Here is a 20,203-nt window from a genome sequence, read left to right as displayed (position 1 = left end):
AACAAATCCTGGTGCGTATCATACAATCGGATCAAGACTCACTTTTTGAGATAGTCTTGGTCCTCTTCCAAACGAACTCGCTTCAAGTGTGAATACAAATTACTGCCGTTCTGCACCAACTGCAGGATACATGCGCCATTTTTGGTGTTTTTATGGTAGAAGAGGATGGTTTCCAATTACAAACTACCGCAGAAATTGGACGAAGCCAGGCCAGTGCTGAAAAAATGAAGTTAGCACGTAGCGACTTGTACGGACTTGGAAAAAAGAAGCAGGCACTCGCGGTGGCGCTGGGCCTCAAATGAAGAGTCCGAGAGACTGCCTTAAAATAACTGCAGACGATCTAAACAAAGACAACGGTATGGAAACACTGCTTGCTAAATTGGACAGTGTTCTTGAGAGAAGAAAAATATTGACTTGATCTCAAAGACGGTGCGGTGTCTATGCCGGACTATATAGACTTTGAGCAAAGATACTACCAGACGCTGTGTTAGTGTTTAAACTCCTGGATATAACATGTCTCGAGGAGAAGAGTAGACAGCACTTACAGCACAGAATTGACATTTGCATCATTGAAGTCAGCATTCAATCAGATTTTCAGAGGAAAAGCCACTGGAGGAAGCAACAACAGCAAAATTAAAGATACAGCTTTTTTTCAGAGTGTAACATTACACTGTTTTCAAAGATTATAACAAACTCTGATATGTTCCTAACTGATTCACTGGGATCAGCCATTGACACTGCATGCGCATGTTGGTTAATTGTCAGCGATGCGTTAAAATGTTATTTTCTTTCCTTCTTTTATTAATGTATTACTATTTTTCTTTCATTAACACAGGGGTCCAAACAATTTTGTCCACATGTTTATATGTTTTCTAATGTCAGCCAATTATACTGAAATTCTCAAAATAACTGTTTCAAGTAACTGCACAACTTCTTTCTATGTTCTTCAGGTTGTAATGCTAAATTTTCAGCTCGCAGCAGCCTCTACATCCACACCAAGAAACATAAGCAGGACGCCAGCACCCTTCGGACTCGATGTCCAGTGGCCAACTGCTCCAAGCACTTCTCCTCCCGCAGCATTCTTAAGAGTCACATGCTTAAACAACACCAGATTAGCCCTGGTCAGTAGGCATGAGTATTGCCCTCATTGTGTCTGTAGATTCACAGTCTTCCATGTCATAGTCAAAAAGGTTGGAGGGAGACAACTGGACTTTCTCCTTTGTTGTCAATGTTTTACATTTAATTCAAAAGGTTTCTTCAGTTCTCCCAAGTCCCTATTTATGGCTGTAGAAAGAATATCCCCTGGCGGTGGTCACAATGGGGTGGTGTTGTTGCTGTGTGTTTGAATTTTGGAGTCAATATGAATTGTACTATACTAAGAAAAATCCCGATGTCTCAATTCAACCTTTTCGGATATTGCCCTCATTAAACTGCATACACAAAATACAATTATCTTGCAGGCAAGGCAGCTTTGTTTAGCTAAGTGATTCACATAATTGAAGGTACAACATTTAAAAGCATTTACAAACCAAAGAGTAAGACATTTAAAAGCAAAGTATAGAAGAAAAAACGTAGCTTACTAAAATTATTGAAAGAACGTACAGTGCTGCAAGAAGATCATTTTGGAGAACATGAATTTAAAAATGCTTTGAAGATGTTAACAATTCACGTTTTGTTTTCACAATAGCTGTCCCTGTATTGTGTTTTTGTGATACTCAGGAATGCAAGAGGCTTTTGTTGTACATCTTTTAACAAAGATGAACCCTCTTCTTTTCTAGATGTTATGAACCGGATGGAGACCACACCCACCCTGACCCCCAGTAGTGAGCTAATTAGCCCCACTCCAGTAACAGTTTCTCGGTCAAGTATTTCTGGGAGTGACCAGCTGACTAACTTGGACCTGAGCTCACTTTTCTCTAATGTGTCTGGAGCCATCACATCTCCTGCTGGCATTGGTGTTGGGATTCCTATTGTTGGGAGCAACTCAAACTCCAGTGGCACTTTCACTATGGACCTCTCCCTGGTCAGTTCAGGCATCCTCACTATTGACCCATCCACAGTCAGCACAGCAGTTCTTAGTTCTAACAGCACCACATTGGCCCGGCCCGTAGACCCTCTTATCCTGGCACCCGGTATTGAAATGGGTCCTCACCACAGTTTGGGTGGCACAGTGGGAGATGTTCTACCCCCTCAGGGCACACTCAATCTTGATGATGTGCAGAGCGTCACACCGGAGGCCCTAGGAGCGCTTACGTCTATCTCCATGCAGGGTTCCAGTGCCCTTACAGACCCCACACTTCAGCACCCTCTTGGCATAGAACCCCCTGCCTCCTTGGCAGTTGCCCCTGTTTCAGAATTGTTGCCCTCACCCACAAAGTTGGTGGAAGAGGGTGCCCAGGGATCGGCCGGGACTCTTGAGGTACTGGGAAGTCAAGATGGAGGAAAGGTTCTCACACAGTTTGTTTTCCCTGGTCGCAGCAGCAGCTTAAGCTTGCAGAAAGACATAGGGATCAATGCAGTATCACACAACAGTTTCTTGGTGAGATGCGGGATTTTTTTCTAAATAAGAAAATGTGTAATTATTAGGTAATGTACTCAGTCGTATGTATTGGGATGTGTCCAGTATGTTGAATGAATGTCTATAAAACTATACATTTTGGTGCAGATTTAAATCAAGCTACAAATGCAAGTTTCGATTTTCATTTGCTATAACCTGTGTAAAGTGGAACTTATGTTCATAAACTTAATTTGAGGCTCTTTGCAAACAGAAGCAATTTTCCCATTCAGTCTGACGGGAGTAGTTCCAGGTCCTGAAACAAGTTATGCTTATCTTTCACCAATGGGTTTAGTTCAAAAGAAATATAGAAATAAATAAACCCTTTATTGCCTGAAGGATAGCTTGATCGTCTCGGTTTTGAGACACCCAGAGCTGTATGACACGGCGCGCTACGTGTACCGTGACCGGGCCAAAAAGGCGATTGCTTGGAGGAAGAACCATGGAAATTGGCTTATGTGGTGAGTTTGTTTGTTTAATTGTCGAAGTGTGAAGCAAGCCAGCAATGCTACAATAAAGTTAGCACCACCTACAGAAGCGGAAATCCCTCCACTTCCTCCGTTGCAGCGCGGAGCGAAACAAATCCCATCTAGAACCCCGCTAACAAACACGCGCGAGACCAGCGTAGCGTCGCGATATTTTTGGCTCTGTCTGAACGTAGCATTAGTCCTTGAAAGTTGTACAGAGCAGATCAACCATTCTCGTGTTTATCTTATTCATGTACCGTAATTTCCGGCCTATAAGGCACACCTGACTATAAACCGCGCTAGTTTAATTCGGGGAATACTCGAGATTGTTACATGTATAAGATGCACCCAACTAAGCTGCAGGTGTTTTAATGTTAGGGCACCGGTATATAAGGTTTCCCGGATTGTCAGGACAGAGGTGACTGTTTGGGAATGCAAAGCGTCCCATTAATTAACATCTGAACTAGGGCCTGATCGATTAATCAGCCGCAGATTATAATCGGCCGATTATTGCCCTTCAAACATCTTGTCAAAACAATCGGCCAATTGGGCCAAATGGCCGATGATTTTCCCCCTTAAAACATTATCGTTTCCGACTCTGTGAAAGTACTCTGAATGTACCATTTTGCTAGCGTAGCATTAGCAACTAGCAAGTGTGTAGTTTATGTTATTCTGGTTATTCTGTTGTCCCCCAAGCATCCTTTAAGATGTTTAATGACACCCCAGTTGTAGTTAACTGAAAAACTACACACATAAGAATTATCACTGTATATTTAAATAGAAAACATGCTTCATTTTTAAAACATCGCTAGCCTAGCGCTAATGCTATAAGCGAAGTGAGGCTCCCATTCAAATGCTAACCGGAAATTAGCATCGACTTAGGGAGTGTTTTTCCTTCAAATAATGAATATTCACACACAAAAGTAGCCCAGTTCCAGAATTCAATCGTAACTTTATTCTGTACTCACTTTAAGTGTGTACACCATGGATGCATGGCACCACACTGCCCCCAAGAGGCCAAAACGCACAGGAACAGTCAGTATTTGTTTTTATTGTGTTTTCAGTTGCTATTATTTGAGTACAGTATATTCTATTCTTATTTCAGTTTCTTATTGTTTTATTTTGTCATTGTCCTTTCAAGTTATATTTAAAGTTGATATGTCAAGGATTCAAAGACATTCTTTACTCAAAATTCAAGGATGCAAACATCCAAGTATTTTTTGTTGTCTTAACACACATTCCCACATGACATGGCATGAACTGCAATCCCCGAGGTCCCAGGTTAGCCCAATAAGTCCCAAGTTTTGTGAAAATAACACAAGATATAAAAATATATAAAAGAAAAGGTTAATACTTAGAATGAAAATGAGTAATAAAAATGCAAGAAGGCTTGAATTTCACATATTTACAAAAATTTTACTTGACAAAAACAAAGTGCAGGGATGAATGGGCGTGACACTACGATGACACTTTTAAGTAGTTAAGCAGTTTAAGTAGTTTTGAAATCACAAATTGTTTTGATCATGATTTCAATCAATTAATTGTGATTGCTATTTTTCCAGCCCAATTATGTACTCTAACCATATACAGTACAGCAGTTGTAAACAAATAAGAATAGTTTTATTTTTGACACATAAATCTAGACAATAATATACTTCATGAAATTTGTTGATAAGGTCATTCTATGGACTTGTCATTCAAAGCAGAGTCAATCTTAATAGCAAAAGTTAGTGTGTAAGTGATGCCCATTGAAAAAGAATGGGGAGGATAATTTTATGCATTATTATGCGGTAATCTGTATTTTTTTCTGCCAAAAATCGGTATTGCCATCGGCCTCAAAAAAATGCATATCGGTCGGGCCCTAATCTGAACAGCTTTTGTGAGGTGCACAAATAATACAGCGCATGTCCTTTAACAGCAGAACAAAATTTACAGCGCTTGACAAGGCGATAACGTCAAATGGCTAAATTAAATCCGTTTTTAAAAGTGCTTGCCTATAACAGGGCAGTAAAGGTGCATTAATAACATGGCTGTACAAAAAGACAGTACATTACTGTAACAAAAAATAACCATCTTATTATAGCAGTAAAGTCAGTCATTACCGGTAATTCTCGTGCCATCGTCCTCTTCCTCAGTGTCTGAAACAAACAGGCCCAGAATGGCCTCGTCATCCACTCTCTCTCCTTTGTTGTCACTCTCAAAACCCAAAAACAAATTTTCGTGTCGCCTTAACTTAAATGCAGCATCATATGCACTTCCCCGTTTCTTTTCCATAACGAGGGCGCAAACTGTCTCGTACTTGTTCTCTCCTACTGTATTTGGGCTCATTTGGTTTGGTTTGCTCTGCCTGGCGCTCTTGTGCTTCCTTTATTGCGTGCCCCCTCGTGACCTGATGGATAAGCCGCACCGTTGTATTAGCCGCAGGGGCGACTGCAAGTGAAAAAAGTTGCGGCTTATAGACCGGAAATTACAGTATTTTTTAAAAATAAATAATGCTTCAAGTAATGTTAGTTTAGGCATGTTTGGTACATTAGATAGGTGACTTTTTTTTACAGTAAGACCATCAGGTCACACATTGTTACATGGGCTGAGCGGGGGAGGCCAAAACCGTAAGAGTAGAAAACATTATGGACAGATTAGACATTTTTCCGCATCGAGCAGAAAAGCCCTCCACGACTGTGTGCTTGATCTTTTTGGCATTCACTAAAGAGAATATACAGACTTCTGGTGGTTCCTGATATTGCGAGCATTAAAAATAAAAGGACCAAATAAAGGTTCGTTCAGAACTTTTCACAGTGTAGTAAGAATTACGATTAACTTCTTAAAAGCACCATCATTATAGTTCATTTATTTTGAGCCATACCAAGGGGCAATGTACTGCAAAATATGGTACATGACCCACAGAGCAAACACTGAAATGAAATTAATATTTCTTATAAAATCTTGTTTGTAAACCGATGTGTTGATGAATGGAATTTCCGCTGTATACAGTACGTATTTTTTTTCCTTTGGTGGAGATCTGTGCCTTGAGGCACCAATCAAAGTTACACCTGTTTGCTGTTTGGTTTGCTAAAACAAATGCAGTGACTAAAATGATTTTTTTCTTTTTCTTTTGCCAGAATGGCGGCTCTGCAAGGACAGACTACAGAGCTATTCAGCTGGCCAAGAGGAGGAAGCAGATTTGCCCTTCAGTCTCTGGTAACACAAACAAAGACTAGCCTTAACTATTATTTGAAGCACCCCAAGAAATCCGGCTTTTGCAATAACCTAAAGTGACTTCATTACACACTAATTCCATCCATTATTTGAACCGATTAACCTCACGATTGTCTTTTTGAATCCAGGGGCCTCTGGAGCAAGTCAGAGCAAATCAAAAGGAGCCAAATCCACTCCATCTAGTGCTCGCTATGGTGAAGGAGCAGCAGCATCTTATGGGGGCCTAAATCTGCGTGACTCTGTCACTGGTGCTCAATATGTTCAAATTCAGCTACTACAGGTGAGATGGCATTTCTGAGATGACATTCCATGTGATCACGGTTCGAAATTAACTTTTTTTCATCACCACCCAGGCTGGTGTCTAAAGTTCTCAGCCAATCAGAATTTTCACTAGCCATTTTCTTTTTACTTTAGCTCAGCTGTTTTAAAATCTACCACCCTCACACTATCTGTTTATTTCTTGCACTGGTTGCATACTAACCAGGACTGCCCATGGGCATATTTAATGCCATTACGTAGCATTATGGCACTAACCTTGCTCTGCAAGAGGAATTCTCGCGGTATTTGTGAGTTCACAAACTTCCTAGAATATATTTGGACCAAGCCCGTTGATTTCCACCGATCCGAACCATTGGTGGTTCGGACCAATCACAGAGCAACATTGTGTTTGGGGCGTGATATGCAGCTGTGACGAAACCAGGAAGCGCAGATGTCGGGGGAAACAATTAAACCTAACATGGACAAATGGACGCTGCAATCAATTATGTTCTCGCAGAATTACTCACCGCTTCCTTGTTGAATGTTGAACAGTGAGAGGCGCTTCGTGCATTTTTAGCTGTAAAAGATGTTTGTGTGTACATTTCCTGGGTTCCGGCTGACGTGATCCTCATGTATCAAAGATGATCGCAACCGTAACACAAGGGTTCTGAGTGACAAGCAATGCTGGCAGTTGTTTGGGACTCATAGAACCGTAGTTACATACGTAACAGTCGTTCTATTTCGTCCCTCCCGACCGCCAGTTGGCGATGCTGAAACAGCACGGAACACAGAATACCAGCGATGTCACTAAGACCCTGGACAATGTACCTCACAGAGGGGCCCTCCACAGGACCGCTGAACCACATCCAGTGGATGAGGAGAGGTGAAATCCAAACTGTAGAATCTGGAGAACGTGCAAGGCAACGACCAGGAAGCAGCCGCACAGACGTCCTCCAAGGACACTCCTTTCAAAACGGCCCATGACGTTGACACACTCCCGGTGGAGTGACTGCGCACCCCAGGAGGAGGGGGACGCCCAGAGACCCGGTACGACTGCCGAATCACATCACCTATCCAATGGAAGAGGTGTTGCTTGGAAACAGCAGCTCCTTCATTCGGGCCGTCGTAAGACACAAAAAGCTGGGTGGATGTACGGAAACATGCCGTAGCATCTAAATAAGAGCGGAGCGCCCTCACAGGACAACAAAGACTTGGAGCGTCATCCCCATCCGTCGACTACGGAGTAAAACGAGCGAGACAAATACGTTGGTTGGCTTGAGAGCCAGACAAAACTTTGGGGACAAAAGCTGCATTTGGCCACAATGTGACCCCTGCCCCGTTGGGGTGCCAACGAAGGCACTCAGGGCTAACAGATAGGGCGTAGAGATCCCCCACCCGCTTAGCGGATGTTATCGCAAGTAGAAACGCCGTCTTACGAGCCAGCCAGCGAAGTTTCCCTGAGGTCAACGGCTCGAAAGGGGACATGCACCGTGCGTCAAGCACCAATCGAAGGTCCCAGGCGGAGACTCGAGGCGGGTTCCTAGAACAAAGGAGAAGGGCACCGCTGAGGAAGGAGGCCACTAGGCTATGGCAACCCACAGACTTGCCATCCACTGCAACATGGCGGGCCGAAATGGCCGCCACGTAGACCTTGATCGTAGAAGGGAAACGCCCCTTATCGAAAATAGATTGGAAGAAGCATCTTCATGCCACTCTACTGCAGGGGTGCAAGGGCAGCCTGCACTACACGTGTGAACACTCTGGGAGATAGTGATAGCCCGAATGGGAGTACTCTGAATTGCCAGTGGCGACCCCTGTAGGCGAAGCAGATAAACTTCCTGTGCTGAGGAACAATAGGGACGTGTAATTAAGCGTCCTTCAGCTCGATTGACGTGAACCATTCCCCTCGGGCGATCGTCCTCAACACGGCCGACGTAGTGAGCATGCGGAAGGGTGTAACACCCTGAGGTAACGGTTGAGACCTCTTAGATATTAGGTCATTTTTGGAATGAGGAAGTAGGGGGGAGTACAATCCCCCTGGATAAGCCAAGGGATCCACTGCGATAGCGGACTTAGCAAGGAGGGTCGCTAGCTCTTGATCTAGAGCTAGTGCCTTTTCCGGGTCGCTGATGACGGTCTCTCTGACCCGGTTGGAGAGAACTGAATCCTGTACCCATTAGTTAAGGTTGAAAGCACCCATGGGTCCAAAGCGAGGGTAGCCCAGTAGTTGAGCTGGCGACAGGAAAAGTAACCGACTGCCGGGAGGGATAAGGCATGGTGTGCGTAGCTCGGGGGCTGATCATTGGGCCCTCGGCCAGAGGGACGAACCTCACGGGGGAGTCCATGACATGACCCCGTGAGGGACGACGAGGTCCATGTCCCCCCTTAGGCCGAAAAGTCTGCACAGCACGTGACAGAGGGGCGGCCGGGAGAGCATCTTCTCCAGAGTTTGACGGAGCATAGGGCCTGGCAAGGCTAGCAAACTTATGCCTCGCGTCATTAGCACGCACTGTACGTTCAAGCGCTCCTGTCGCCGCCAAACTGAAAACTTGACCCTGAACCACAGGGAGGTAATGAAGTTCCTTCCGGGAGGGCTCTTGCAAGGGAGACTGAGCCAACCAGACCTGACGCCGCGCCTGGATGAGAAAAGACATACTACGGCCATGCTCCCGAGAAAGGAGTAGAGGACGGGTCAGTGGAAACAGAGTCCATCCCTGAATATGCCTCAGAATCCCAGATGAAACGGCATCCTCTGTGATGTCGTCAGCTTGGGAGGGCAATTGAAGTGTTGCATCCGACATGGCCACCTCTGCATAGGGCAACGCCACTGCAGAGGCCTGAGAAGCAGAAGGATTTTGATTACCCAACTGAGCCTGTATTGCCATCACGCTCACCTCCAAACGGCGCAACTTCAAGGCAATCTGAGAGTCAGCCCGACTCTTCTTACTCCGATGGTCAGGGGCAGCAGGAGAAGCAGACCTGCGTTTTGCCCGAGCCCCCGCTGCGTCCTGGTAAGAGAGAGGAGGCGAGAACCAGCCTCTTCACCAATGGAACAAACAAATCCACAACGTACTCACAGCAGCACGTACAAGTGGCTGTTTGTGTCGTCATAAAAAAGTAAAAGTCATGACAGACAATATCAAAGCCATCAAACAACACCAAGGGGGCTGGCGACCCACGGACAGAGCCGCATAAGTTGCAAGGCAATACAAGCTAGGAAAGGATACAAAATAACTGTACCATCACTAGCTAGTTGTGATCAAACAAATCAAAGCAACCGTAGGCAAGACGGCAACAGTTGCTGACTTACACCAGACGTACTCCCGAACTTGATGCTGCACTCAACGATGAGGCGCAGAAAACATGGAAAGACGGAAGGGGAGCTCCAGCGTCAAATATAATAATAATAATAATAATAATAATAATACAAATATTCCAAAAGCTAAAAAATATACTGAGCCGTCGCAGCAAGGAACATTTAAAGACAAAAACTGGAAAACTCACAAGACTCCAAGGATTCAGGAAATGTGTACTACTGTCATACCATGTCAGTAGTCGGGTTTCCATCCAATTGTTTTGAATTTTTTAAGCAAATTTACTGAAAATGTGCATGCGACTTATGCCGGTTTCCATCTGTTCTTCTTTTGCGAATATTGTGAAGGGGATACACCATAAAGATGTGATCCACCCGTAATTCAAAAGAAGACCAGGAAGCGACTGCGCTGTGCGATGTCGTCGTATGAGTTTGATTTTGTAATTCTTGATAAACCGTAGCATTTGTTTGCTGTTTTCCATCTAAAATAGCATTAATATCCGCTTCTTTAATTAATTCCAAAAATATTTTTGTTTCGTCGTGCTCCCAAACATACCTTACTTTATCGTCCGACATTGCTTTGGGACTACAAACGTACGTGTGACGTAATATTCGGTCAAAATGTGTGACGTGTATCCGGTCTTGCCAGCGGGTATTCGCAAAACCTGTATCCATCGCCAAAATTTGCATTTTCCTTTTTTCGATACGCTTCAAAATCCACCCCGTCCAAGCATAAAAACGTTTTTTTGCGAATTTTGGGCCCTTTTTTTGAATTTCTGGCGTTTCCATTCAGTTTTATTTTTGCATTTCTTGAAAATTAGAAATGGGTGGATGGAAACCCAACTGCTGTTAGACATGATTTCAGGCCTAAAATAAGAATTTGGACTGAACTCTGAGTCCTTTGACATTCTTTTGTGGCTCCTCCTAACCCTACACCCAACAGAGGACTTCTGATTTGAAGCAGCCCTATGAACCATACACAACTTTTAACTTGAGAGCTGTCCAGCAACATGTAAAGAAAGCAAGGTAAGTCTCCGTAGAGTTCCTAAAGGGACGATCCATACTCTTGAATGCGTCTGGTGAATGACGAGAGCATGGTTTGGGGGAGGGTGACTCCCGATTGCATGTTGTTTCTTTAGGAACGCTACGAGGCTTACCTTGCTTTCTTTACAGTTTCACATTGCTCGGCAGAGAGCCAGCCGCCATTCTATGTCACAACGCACTGAATGCGTTGCGACGTAAATAACAATGGCGCTGTACGTCCAAATAAAGTTTCTACAAAATGTATTAAACTGGAAATGATTTTTGAAAAATGAATCTCATAGCAATGTTAGTAACAGCCAAGTAAATAATATAGAGCAAACTTGTCATTGCAGTCGGGGTTCCTATATAAATAAAAGCATTCAATTAAAAGTAGAAATAGGTGCTGGAAGTGACCATTAACTATATTTAGATTATTCACAGATGCTCTGATCACATGATGATTGTCTTGGTGTTTGTGAGATCACATTTGATCATGCGAGAGCTCTCCCTCAGAGGACTGGATTCGTGACCGGTGGTGGAAAATAGTCTTTATATGTGTGTGTGATGATAAATTGTGTTAAGATTACGATTTGAAAAAAGTGTACCGGCCCTTAGTGAATGTGGTCTGTCTATTAATTTGTTCAGGATGACCCAGCCAGTGATGGTGATCTAGCCTTTCAGCTCAGCTCTGAGCCATCCGCCTCTCACTCTCAGCTCACCGTTGACCTTCCTGTCAACATTTTACAGGTATGTTGTTATGTGTTGAGCATTGCTTTTTATTAATATTCACAGCATGCGTATTAAATTATGCAAATTCTATTTGGTACTAATGTTATGGTAAATTCAATATTAAACAGAAATGGAATTTGGAATTTGAAAGCTGATGTTACGTGCCAAGGCTCAACACTGCGACCAATTCAACCGCAAATGCGGCCAACTTTACAATGTGTGCTGGTAAAAATTTCATCGAGTCGCATGGCGCAAGTACAAATGTTTTTAGTTAATGGTGCAATGGTTTATCTTTGAGCCGTGATCCGTACGGATCAAGCGCCACGGTTGGGGCCTTACATAGTACATAGAACGCGTTGCTAAGGACAACTTCAAAATAAAAGCCAACTAATATATTAATGTCAATGCAATTGGCTTGGTAGCCTTGTATTTTGAGGTTGATCCTCACAGCACGTGGAAGCATGGTCGCTCAACTGGCGGCTAGCTTGACTCGACTTCATCAACACAACGCCATTCCAGAATCATATTCAATCGCCAGTTAAGGACGCTAAGAAACCGCTAATTCATTGGTCGGTCATTGTATGATAATACAGCACAAGTCTTCGGCATTAGCAACTAGCCACTAGCGGGACCTCATTTTTCCACACAGCTAAGCGTGCGGCATGGCGCCATTTTGCTACAGTGACACTATTGGCTGAAAGCCGTTGAGCGGGTAAAACAAGGAAATAGCTACAGTATTACTTGCGCTGTATGTCGGCTGTGTGGAGGTATTTTGAAGTACATGATAAGTTATCTTTAATGTGGAGAGCGGAGATGGTTCGACTTGCATTGTGTGCAAAGTGAGCATTTCATGTGGCGGAAAGGATAAAAATATGTTGCACGCTTCCCTGCTGCACTTCACTGTCGGGCAGCCCCACCACCATCAGGCGCTGGCGACTCTGGACGTGCTTAGGGCCCTTCCCGCGGATCCAGCTGCGGCGCCCACCGGGACTCTGCAGTAACAAAACGGTCCCCCTTCGTAGGGACCTCGGCACCTAGCCTAGCCTAGCTCAAATACAGAGAGTGGGTCGTCGAGAGTGGCCGATCCCACCCAGGCCGGGCAGTCCAGCCTGGTGTGAGTCCAGATCTAAAGTCGGGTAAGATTAAATAGTGCTGTCGGGCGATTAAAAAATGTATGTAATTGATTACATGATTTCTAATTAATTAATCTAATTAAATGATTTTAATCTCATATCTGCTAAAGGTCCCCAAATAAAGAATTTGAATTCTAGGACATTACAGAAAATTCTATTTTACACAAGGTACAAATCACTGCGTTCTTGTTAATAGTCCCGTCTTTGTTCTTATTATAAATAAACTTGCCGTTCAAAGGTCCAAGTAAGTTCACCTCGCTCTCCTGTGTTGCACTCGCGTCCATGTCTGTTGTCACCCTGGTTTTGACTAGTGCCGCAGGTAGGAAGTGACGTGCCACTGCAGCCTATGGGATTACTCAATGGGCCAAATTTCAAATGCTTACGCAGATTTCACTTCATATTCATGGTACCTGACTAAACGAATCCACAGGAGTCATTAGCATCTATAAGGCAAGGATCATTGTTGAGTTGGCCAAAAGGGCAGCCAACTGCCCTATTGGTATTGAAATGAGAAAACCCAAATGGTAGAGCTGATCACAACTGTTTGGATGTTAATTCAAAACTAAGACACTTGGAGACAGTTATTGCCTTATTTGCAAATAAATGGGGAGACTAATCGGGGGTTTTCCTGTGTAAAAATTCAGAGGCGGTCTCCTCCACCTAATTTGCTTGCCACCTCCAGCCTGAGCCACTGATATCGCTCAACACAGCGCTCCAGCTGTGTTGATTGAGCTCGGCAGCAACACATTTTAACTGCAGTTGCAGTGTTGCGCCATTATGGAGGCGCTATACCCACAGCAGTTCACCGGAAAGACCTGAAGCAACAACCGAAGAAGACATATCTTTCTTTTTAATTATTTTTAAATTTTTTATAAACTTGAATGTACCGAAGAAGAAACCGATCATGGAGCAACCGTTGCACATGCCCATTTCCTGGTTGTGAGGCAGAGGTGGCGCGCTCCAGCCATCACCATAGTCATAAAAACACAGTATATATAATAAACATAATAGTGTTTTTCAACGCTGAACTATAGTTACACTTTAATATGTACTAGTGGATGCATTTTTAATGATTGTAGTTATCAAATGGTAAAAATTAATGACAGCTTTGTATTCATATAATTTCTCATTATATGCGAGTACCAATACCTTAAAATAAGATTGGTATTGATACGATACCTGATATCGGTAGTCACTGATAGAGTCCAAGTATTTTTGTCCTCTTTTGCGTGTTCCAATAAATCAGAGTTGAGATTCTGGTGAAGAGGTTCCTTACAAGGTTTATTCAGAAATTTCTGATAACACAATTGAAGTCACCCAAGCAGTGATCCGTCCAAATGTGTGTCCCAAACTCGAGCACACGGCACATTTATTGAAAAAACAGTGATCACAGGAAATCGCCTCTCCCCTTCCTCATCAAGTTCCCGTAGGTGCAAAAATCAGATTAGACTTCGACAGCAGTATCCTAGCTCGTCCTTGGACTTTCAGTGACCGAACAGAAAGTCCTCAAACTCTACTCCCTTAGATAATGAAAATAAACGTATTAAATTTCTCTTTTCCAGGCAAGAGAAGAAAGATAAGAAAACAACAAAAGCATTATACATCAAGCTATATTGAGTTAACATAATTACATCTACATAGTTATAACTAAATTCAAAACAGTTAAAATATAAAATAAAACAGTAAAAATTGTAACAATGTTAACATCACCCATGATCAAAGTCTGGATGATACACATCTGCCTCATTTTGAGACAGGAAAAACCCTGCTTAATCCAGCCACTGGACTGCCCTTTTGGTATTCTGAGTCGTCCCCAGGGCCTCCCACCAGTGGGACATGCCCGGAATACCTCTCCAGATGGCCGAGCCACCTTAACTGTTTCCTCTCAATGCGGAGGAGCAGCGGCTTGACTCTTAAGTCCCTCCTGGATGGCCGAACTTCTCACTCTATCTCCAAGCGAGAGCCCAGACACCCTGCGGAGGAAACTCATTTTGGCCGCTTGGGATCTTGTTCTTTCGGTCACAGCTCGTAACCATAGGTGAGGGTAGGAATGTAGATCGACTGGTAATCGAGAGCTTTGTCTTTTGACTCAGCTCCTTCTTCACCACAACAGACGCTGCACCGATCCGCCCGTCCATCTCCCGTTCCATCCTGCCCTCACTCGTGAACAAGACCCCCAGATACTTGAACAACTCCACTTGGGGCAGGATCTCATCCCCGACCCGGAAAGAACACCCTTTTCCAACTGAGGACCATGGTCTCGGGCTTCAAGGTGCTGATTTTCATTCCAACCGCTTCACACTTAGAGTTGGAGATCACAGCTTGATGTAGCCAACAGCACCACATCATCTGCAAAAAGCAGAAATGCAATGCTGAGTCTACTAAACCGGACCCCCTCAACGCCTCGGTGCGCCTAGAAATTCTGTCCATGAAGGTTATGAACAGAGTCGGTGATAAAGGGCAACCTTGGCGGAGTCCAACCCTCACTGGAAACTAATCCGACTTACTGACGGCAATGCAAACCAAACTCTGGCACCGGTCGTACAGGGACCGTACAGCCCGTATCAGGGGGCTCGGTACCCCGTACTCCCAAAGCACCTCCCACAGGACCCTTAGGGGGACACGGTTGAACGCCTCTCCAAGTCCACACAGCACATGTGGACTGGTTGGGCGAACTCCCATGCCCTCTAGGATCCTGCCGAGGGTGTAGAGTTGGTCCACTGTTCCACGGCCGGGACGAAAACCACACTGCTCCTCCTGAATCTGAGATTCGACTTCCCGATGGACCCTCCTCTTCCAGCACCCCTGAGTAAACCTTAAAACTGAATATACATTAACAGGGAAACTGAGGAGTGTGATCCCTCCTATAGTTGAAACACACCCTCCAGTCCCCCTTCTTAATTGAATTGAAAATATCTAAACAATGTAAGCTTTCTATCAATGTATAAAAGCTGACATACATTAAGAAGAATGATGGGTGTCCATGACATGACCCCGTGAGGGACGACGAGGTCCATATCCCCCCTTAGGCCGAAAAGTCTGCACAGCACGTGTCAGAGGGGCGGCCGGGAGAGCATCTTCCCCAGAGTTTGACGGAGCATAGGGCCTGGCAAGGCTAGCAAACTTATGCCTCGCGTCATTAGCACGCACTGTACGTTCAAGCGCTCCTGTCGCCGCCAAACTGAAAACTTGACCCTGACCCTGAACCACAGGGAAGGTGATGAAGTTCCTTCCGGGAGGGCTCTTGCAAGGGAGACTGAGCCAACCAGACCTGACACCGCGCCTGGATGAGAAAAGACATACTACGGCCATGCTCCCTAGAAGGGAGTAGAGGACAGGTCAGTGGAAACAGAGTCCATCCCTGAATATGCCTCAGAATCCCAGATGAAACGGCATCCTCTGTGATGTCGTCAGCTTGGGAGGGCAATTGAAGTGTTGCATCCGACATGGCCACCTCTGCATAGGGCAACGCTACTGCAGAGGCCTGAGAAGCAGAAGGATTTTGATTACCCAACTGAGCCTGTATTACCATCACGCTCACCTCCAAACGGCGCAACTTCAAGGCAATCTGAGAGTCAGCCCGACTCTTCTTACTCCGATGGTCAGGGGCAGCAGGATAAGCAGACCTGCGTTTTGTCCGAGCCCCCGCTGCGTCCTGGTAAGAGAGAGGAGGCGAGAACCAGCCTCTTCACCAATGGAACAAACAAATCCACAACGTACTCACAGCAACACGTACAAGTGGCTGTTTGTGTCGTCATAAAAAAGTAGAAGTCATGACAGACAATATCAAAGCCATCAAACAACACCAAGGGGGCTGGCGACCCACGGACAGAGCCGCATAAGTTGCAAGGCAATACAAGCTAGGAAAGGATACGAAATAACTGTACCGTCACTAGCTAGTTGTGATCAAAGCAAATCAAAGCAACCGTAGGCAAGACGGCAACAGTTGCTGACTTACACCAGACGTACTCCCGAACTTGATGCTGCACTCAACGATGAGGCGCAGAAAACATGGAAAGACGGAAGGGGAGATCCAGCGTCAAATATAATAATAATAATACAAATATTCCGAAAGCTAAAAAATATACTGAGCCGTCGCAGCAAGGAACATTTAAAGACAAAAACTGGAAAACTCATAAGACTCCAAGGATTCAGGAAATGTGTACTACTGTCATACCATGTCAGTAGTCGGGTTTCCATCCAATTGTTTTGAATTTTTTAAGCAAATTTACTGAAAATGTGCATGCGACTTATGCCGGTTTCCATCTGTTCTTCTTTTGCGAATATTGTGAAGGGGATACACCATAAAGATGTGATTGGTCCACTGTTCCACGGCCGGGACGAAAACCACACTGCTCCTCCTGAATCTGAGATTCGACTTCCCGATGGACCCTCCTCTTCCAGCACCCCTGAATAAACCTTAAAACTGAATATACCTAAACAGGGAAACTGAGGAGTGTGATCCCTCCTATAGTTGAAACACACCCTCCAGTCCCCCTTCTTAATTGAATTGAAAATATCTAAACAATGTAAGCTTTCTATCAATGTATAAAAGCTGACATACATTAAGAAGAATGATGGGTGTGAAATCACTTTGTTTTATTTACTTAATTACTATCAATAGACCATATAGTCACTTCTGTTTACAACATCTAACCAACTACCAGGCTTCCATCATCCATTCTAATTTTTAGTAAGTCAGTGAAACAAAATAAAGAAATAAACCTTAATTTCTTATATTATATTTCTTGGAACATTTACCACCAAAAACTGGAGCGCCTTTTCAGTAGTCTCCTTTAAACAGGCATTAAACTAAACTAAACAGAACACTGAACAAGAATAATAATCAGTCATAGTATAGCAGTTTTATTTTATTTTCGTCAGTCACTTGAGTTTCCATATAACCCCTGTAAACGTGCTCACATACCCCTGGTTGGGAAACACTGCATCGCAGGACCTAATCCAAAGTGTAGTGTTGAACGGCCAGATTTGACTAATCATGATGCTAGGCAGTCTGTTATGCTTTGGTTTTCCCAAAGGGAAGAGGGTTTGGAGGCCTCGCTATTAAAGCTGGCCCCTCTGCGTTGAACAAAATAATGTTCACATAAAAGCAAAGCCTTTTTTTAATGTCTTGTTTTAAAATAATATAAAATAATTGACCTGTTTTGTTAGACAGTTTTTGTTGCAGTAAAGTATTTTGCAGATATTTCTTGAGTTACTGTCAATGTTTACGTCATCTGAAACTACGCTATGCAAATTGAGACGACTATACATCAGTAAATCGGATCATGCTGTTTCCCCCCTAAAAAAGGTGTGACCAAAACCTGGGTGGTGTGACCAACTGAAAAAGTTGGTAGCACAAGTGCAAAAGTAAGTGTGCGGAAATTGACAACCATGTTATGCAGAAAAAGGAAGGGGTTTCTTTTAATTGGATTAGCGTTGACACAAACGAGTAAACATTTTCATATTTTCTTCCAGGAAACCACGGTGACCACAGAGGAAAACAGTGGGTCTGACATCTCTCAGTTCACAGGAAGCACAATCAACCTTCAAGACCTAGAGTGACTGACCAAATGTTGCTTCCATGTTAACAGTTTACATCAGAAAAATAAGACAAGTTTGACTAATCTTTTATATGCAGTTTATCCAAATTGAGTAGTGTTGACTGGGAAGATCCGGCCATTCATTTTCTACTGTTGTTTATGGTCACATGAAAGTTTGAGCTTAATCCCAATCATTGTATAAGAGCGGGTTTCGTTAAATTCCATTAATAATGCACCCCAAAAAGATATGAAATGGACCCTTTGTTTCCCCACTGAGAAGGCTTTCACAAAATTTAAGATATTGAACCCAAATCAAGTCAGAAAGCACCAAAGTAAAGCATAGCAGCACACGATGCCTTGGCATCATACCAAGAGACTGACATCATGACATCGGTGAAAAGTGGCAATTAAAAATTTGCTTTCGGACTTAAATCATTGGCTCATATTTATTTTTATTGTTTTTCAATTCAAGAGCATTCATTTGCAAACATGGATTACGATGTTTTCTGTATGTTAACAATATAAAAAATTAATTCATATATGTGTTATGGTTATGGATCTTGATTTGTTGTATCTTGAGCTGTTATTAAATGCAGAGCGAAACACAGATTCAGTCTCAAGCAGTCACAGCCCCCCCCCCCCCCCCAAGAGGTTGTATTCTTCTGTGCTATTTTTCATCAATCAGTGTAATAGCCAAAGCTATACCCCAAAGATTTAAATGGCCAAATTGAGGCAAGCTATTGTATATAAAAATTAACACTCAAGAGGGGTTGGGGTCGCTCAGGGGATAGAGCACCCACCCCATGTGTTTAAGCTAGTCCTCAGAGCAGGCAACCCCGGTTAAATTTTTACTGCGGGTCATTCCCCCTCTTTTCCCTGCTTCCTATTTCAGATGTCCTGCCGATTCAAGGCAAAACAAGCTACAAAAAGTATTGGGGGGGGGATAAATCAGTGAATGTAAGGGTGCTGAACCACGAGTATGCGGGTGTCCACTGTATTTACACATTCAATGCATGTGACACATCTGCAAGAGCATTTGGCGACCCTAAGCAAAATAATGCCATGGAGCCCATATTTTTGGTGTGTCATTTATTCACAGTGCTGTTTTGCACGGACGTGTATGGGTTATCAGCCAGAGCCATAGTTATCAGCTACCCAGTAATATATACAGTCTCTTGAGGTAAAATGTAGGAAAATAATAATTAAAAAGCACTGCATCGGCCCCAAAAGAGGCCGGCCCACCGGGCATCTGCCCTGTGTGAGTATGACAGATGGCCAGTCCAGCCCTTCCTCTCAGCAACCCTGCATTGGAATGTAACCAGGCAAGTGCAGCCATTATACACGGCAGGCCCGGAGCGACGGACCGTGCCGGGGCGGCGCCGCCCCGGACACCAGGGAGAGCCCCGCAACGCAGCACCCCCCAAGAGACCCAGGGAACGGCCAAGACGCAGCCGCCACCCAGCAGCCAACAGAGGGGCAGAGCCGCCCACGCCCAGAAGCGCTGATTTGGACCATTTCAACCATTGGAAAGTTGATGTTTTTTATTGAATCTATTTTAAACATGAATAGCATGTCGTTACTGATGCCCTCTGCCGGGACACGACAGTTAAGCCTATTTAAGTGCTTATTATTTGATTGAATGTGTGCACTTTACCGGGAGTTGGACCGAACACACAACACCGGGCGGGACGCGATCAAGAGACGGGTAGGAGCTTTTTTCACTGAAGGGGTTTAGGGCTAAAAGCAGGTTCTTAAATAAATGACTGTCACTCCATTAGTTTGGTTACATGTACGTCCGCTATCAAGCCTCATGATGATTCCATCTGTTTCCTCGCTTTCAGGATATTGGCAAAATAAATGTGTTAAAAAAAATTTGCCTTTTGTACGTCCATTTGGATCTTTCTTTTCTGTCTGAAAATTGGGAAGAGTGAATGGAGGTTTACAAGTGTACACTTCTGTCTTCTCGA

The 20,203-nt window shown here is 44.0% G+C and overlaps 1 protein-coding gene across 2 annotated transcripts in view; it reads left to right on the top strand.

The window, feature by feature from the left end:
- LOC147166719 (zinc finger protein ZXDC) overlaps nucleotides 1–18,845 on the top strand; it is a 30,637-nt gene extending 11,792 nt beyond the window's left edge. The window contains exons 5-10 of one of the 2 annotated variants that reach the window (XM_086086183.1): nucleotides 951–1,121; nucleotides 1,779–2,539; nucleotides 6,141–6,219; nucleotides 6,366–6,517; nucleotides 11,477–11,578; nucleotides 18,172–18,845. In XM_086086183.1, coding sequence (XP_085942309.1) covers nucleotides 951–1,121; nucleotides 1,779–2,539; nucleotides 6,141–6,219; nucleotides 6,366–6,517; nucleotides 11,477–11,578; nucleotides 18,172–18,258 — 1,352 coding nt within the window. In that variant the 3' untranslated portion in view covers nucleotides 18,259–18,845. The other variant, XM_086086182.1, reaches the window with a different exon arrangement.
- The last annotated feature ends 1,358 nt before the right edge of the window (nucleotides 18,846–20,203 follow it).

The sequence above is a fragment of the Leptonotus elevatus genome, chromosome 10, assembly GCF_054856555.1.
Source record: "Leptonotus elevatus isolate MCC_2025b chromosome 10, RoL_Lele_1.0, whole genome shotgun sequence".
Lineage (NCBI taxonomy): Eukaryota > Metazoa > Chordata > Actinopteri > Syngnathiformes > Syngnathidae > Leptonotus > Leptonotus elevatus.
The sequence above is the reverse complement of the archived record's forward strand: the minus strand, read 5'-3'. Positions and strand labels throughout refer to the sequence as shown.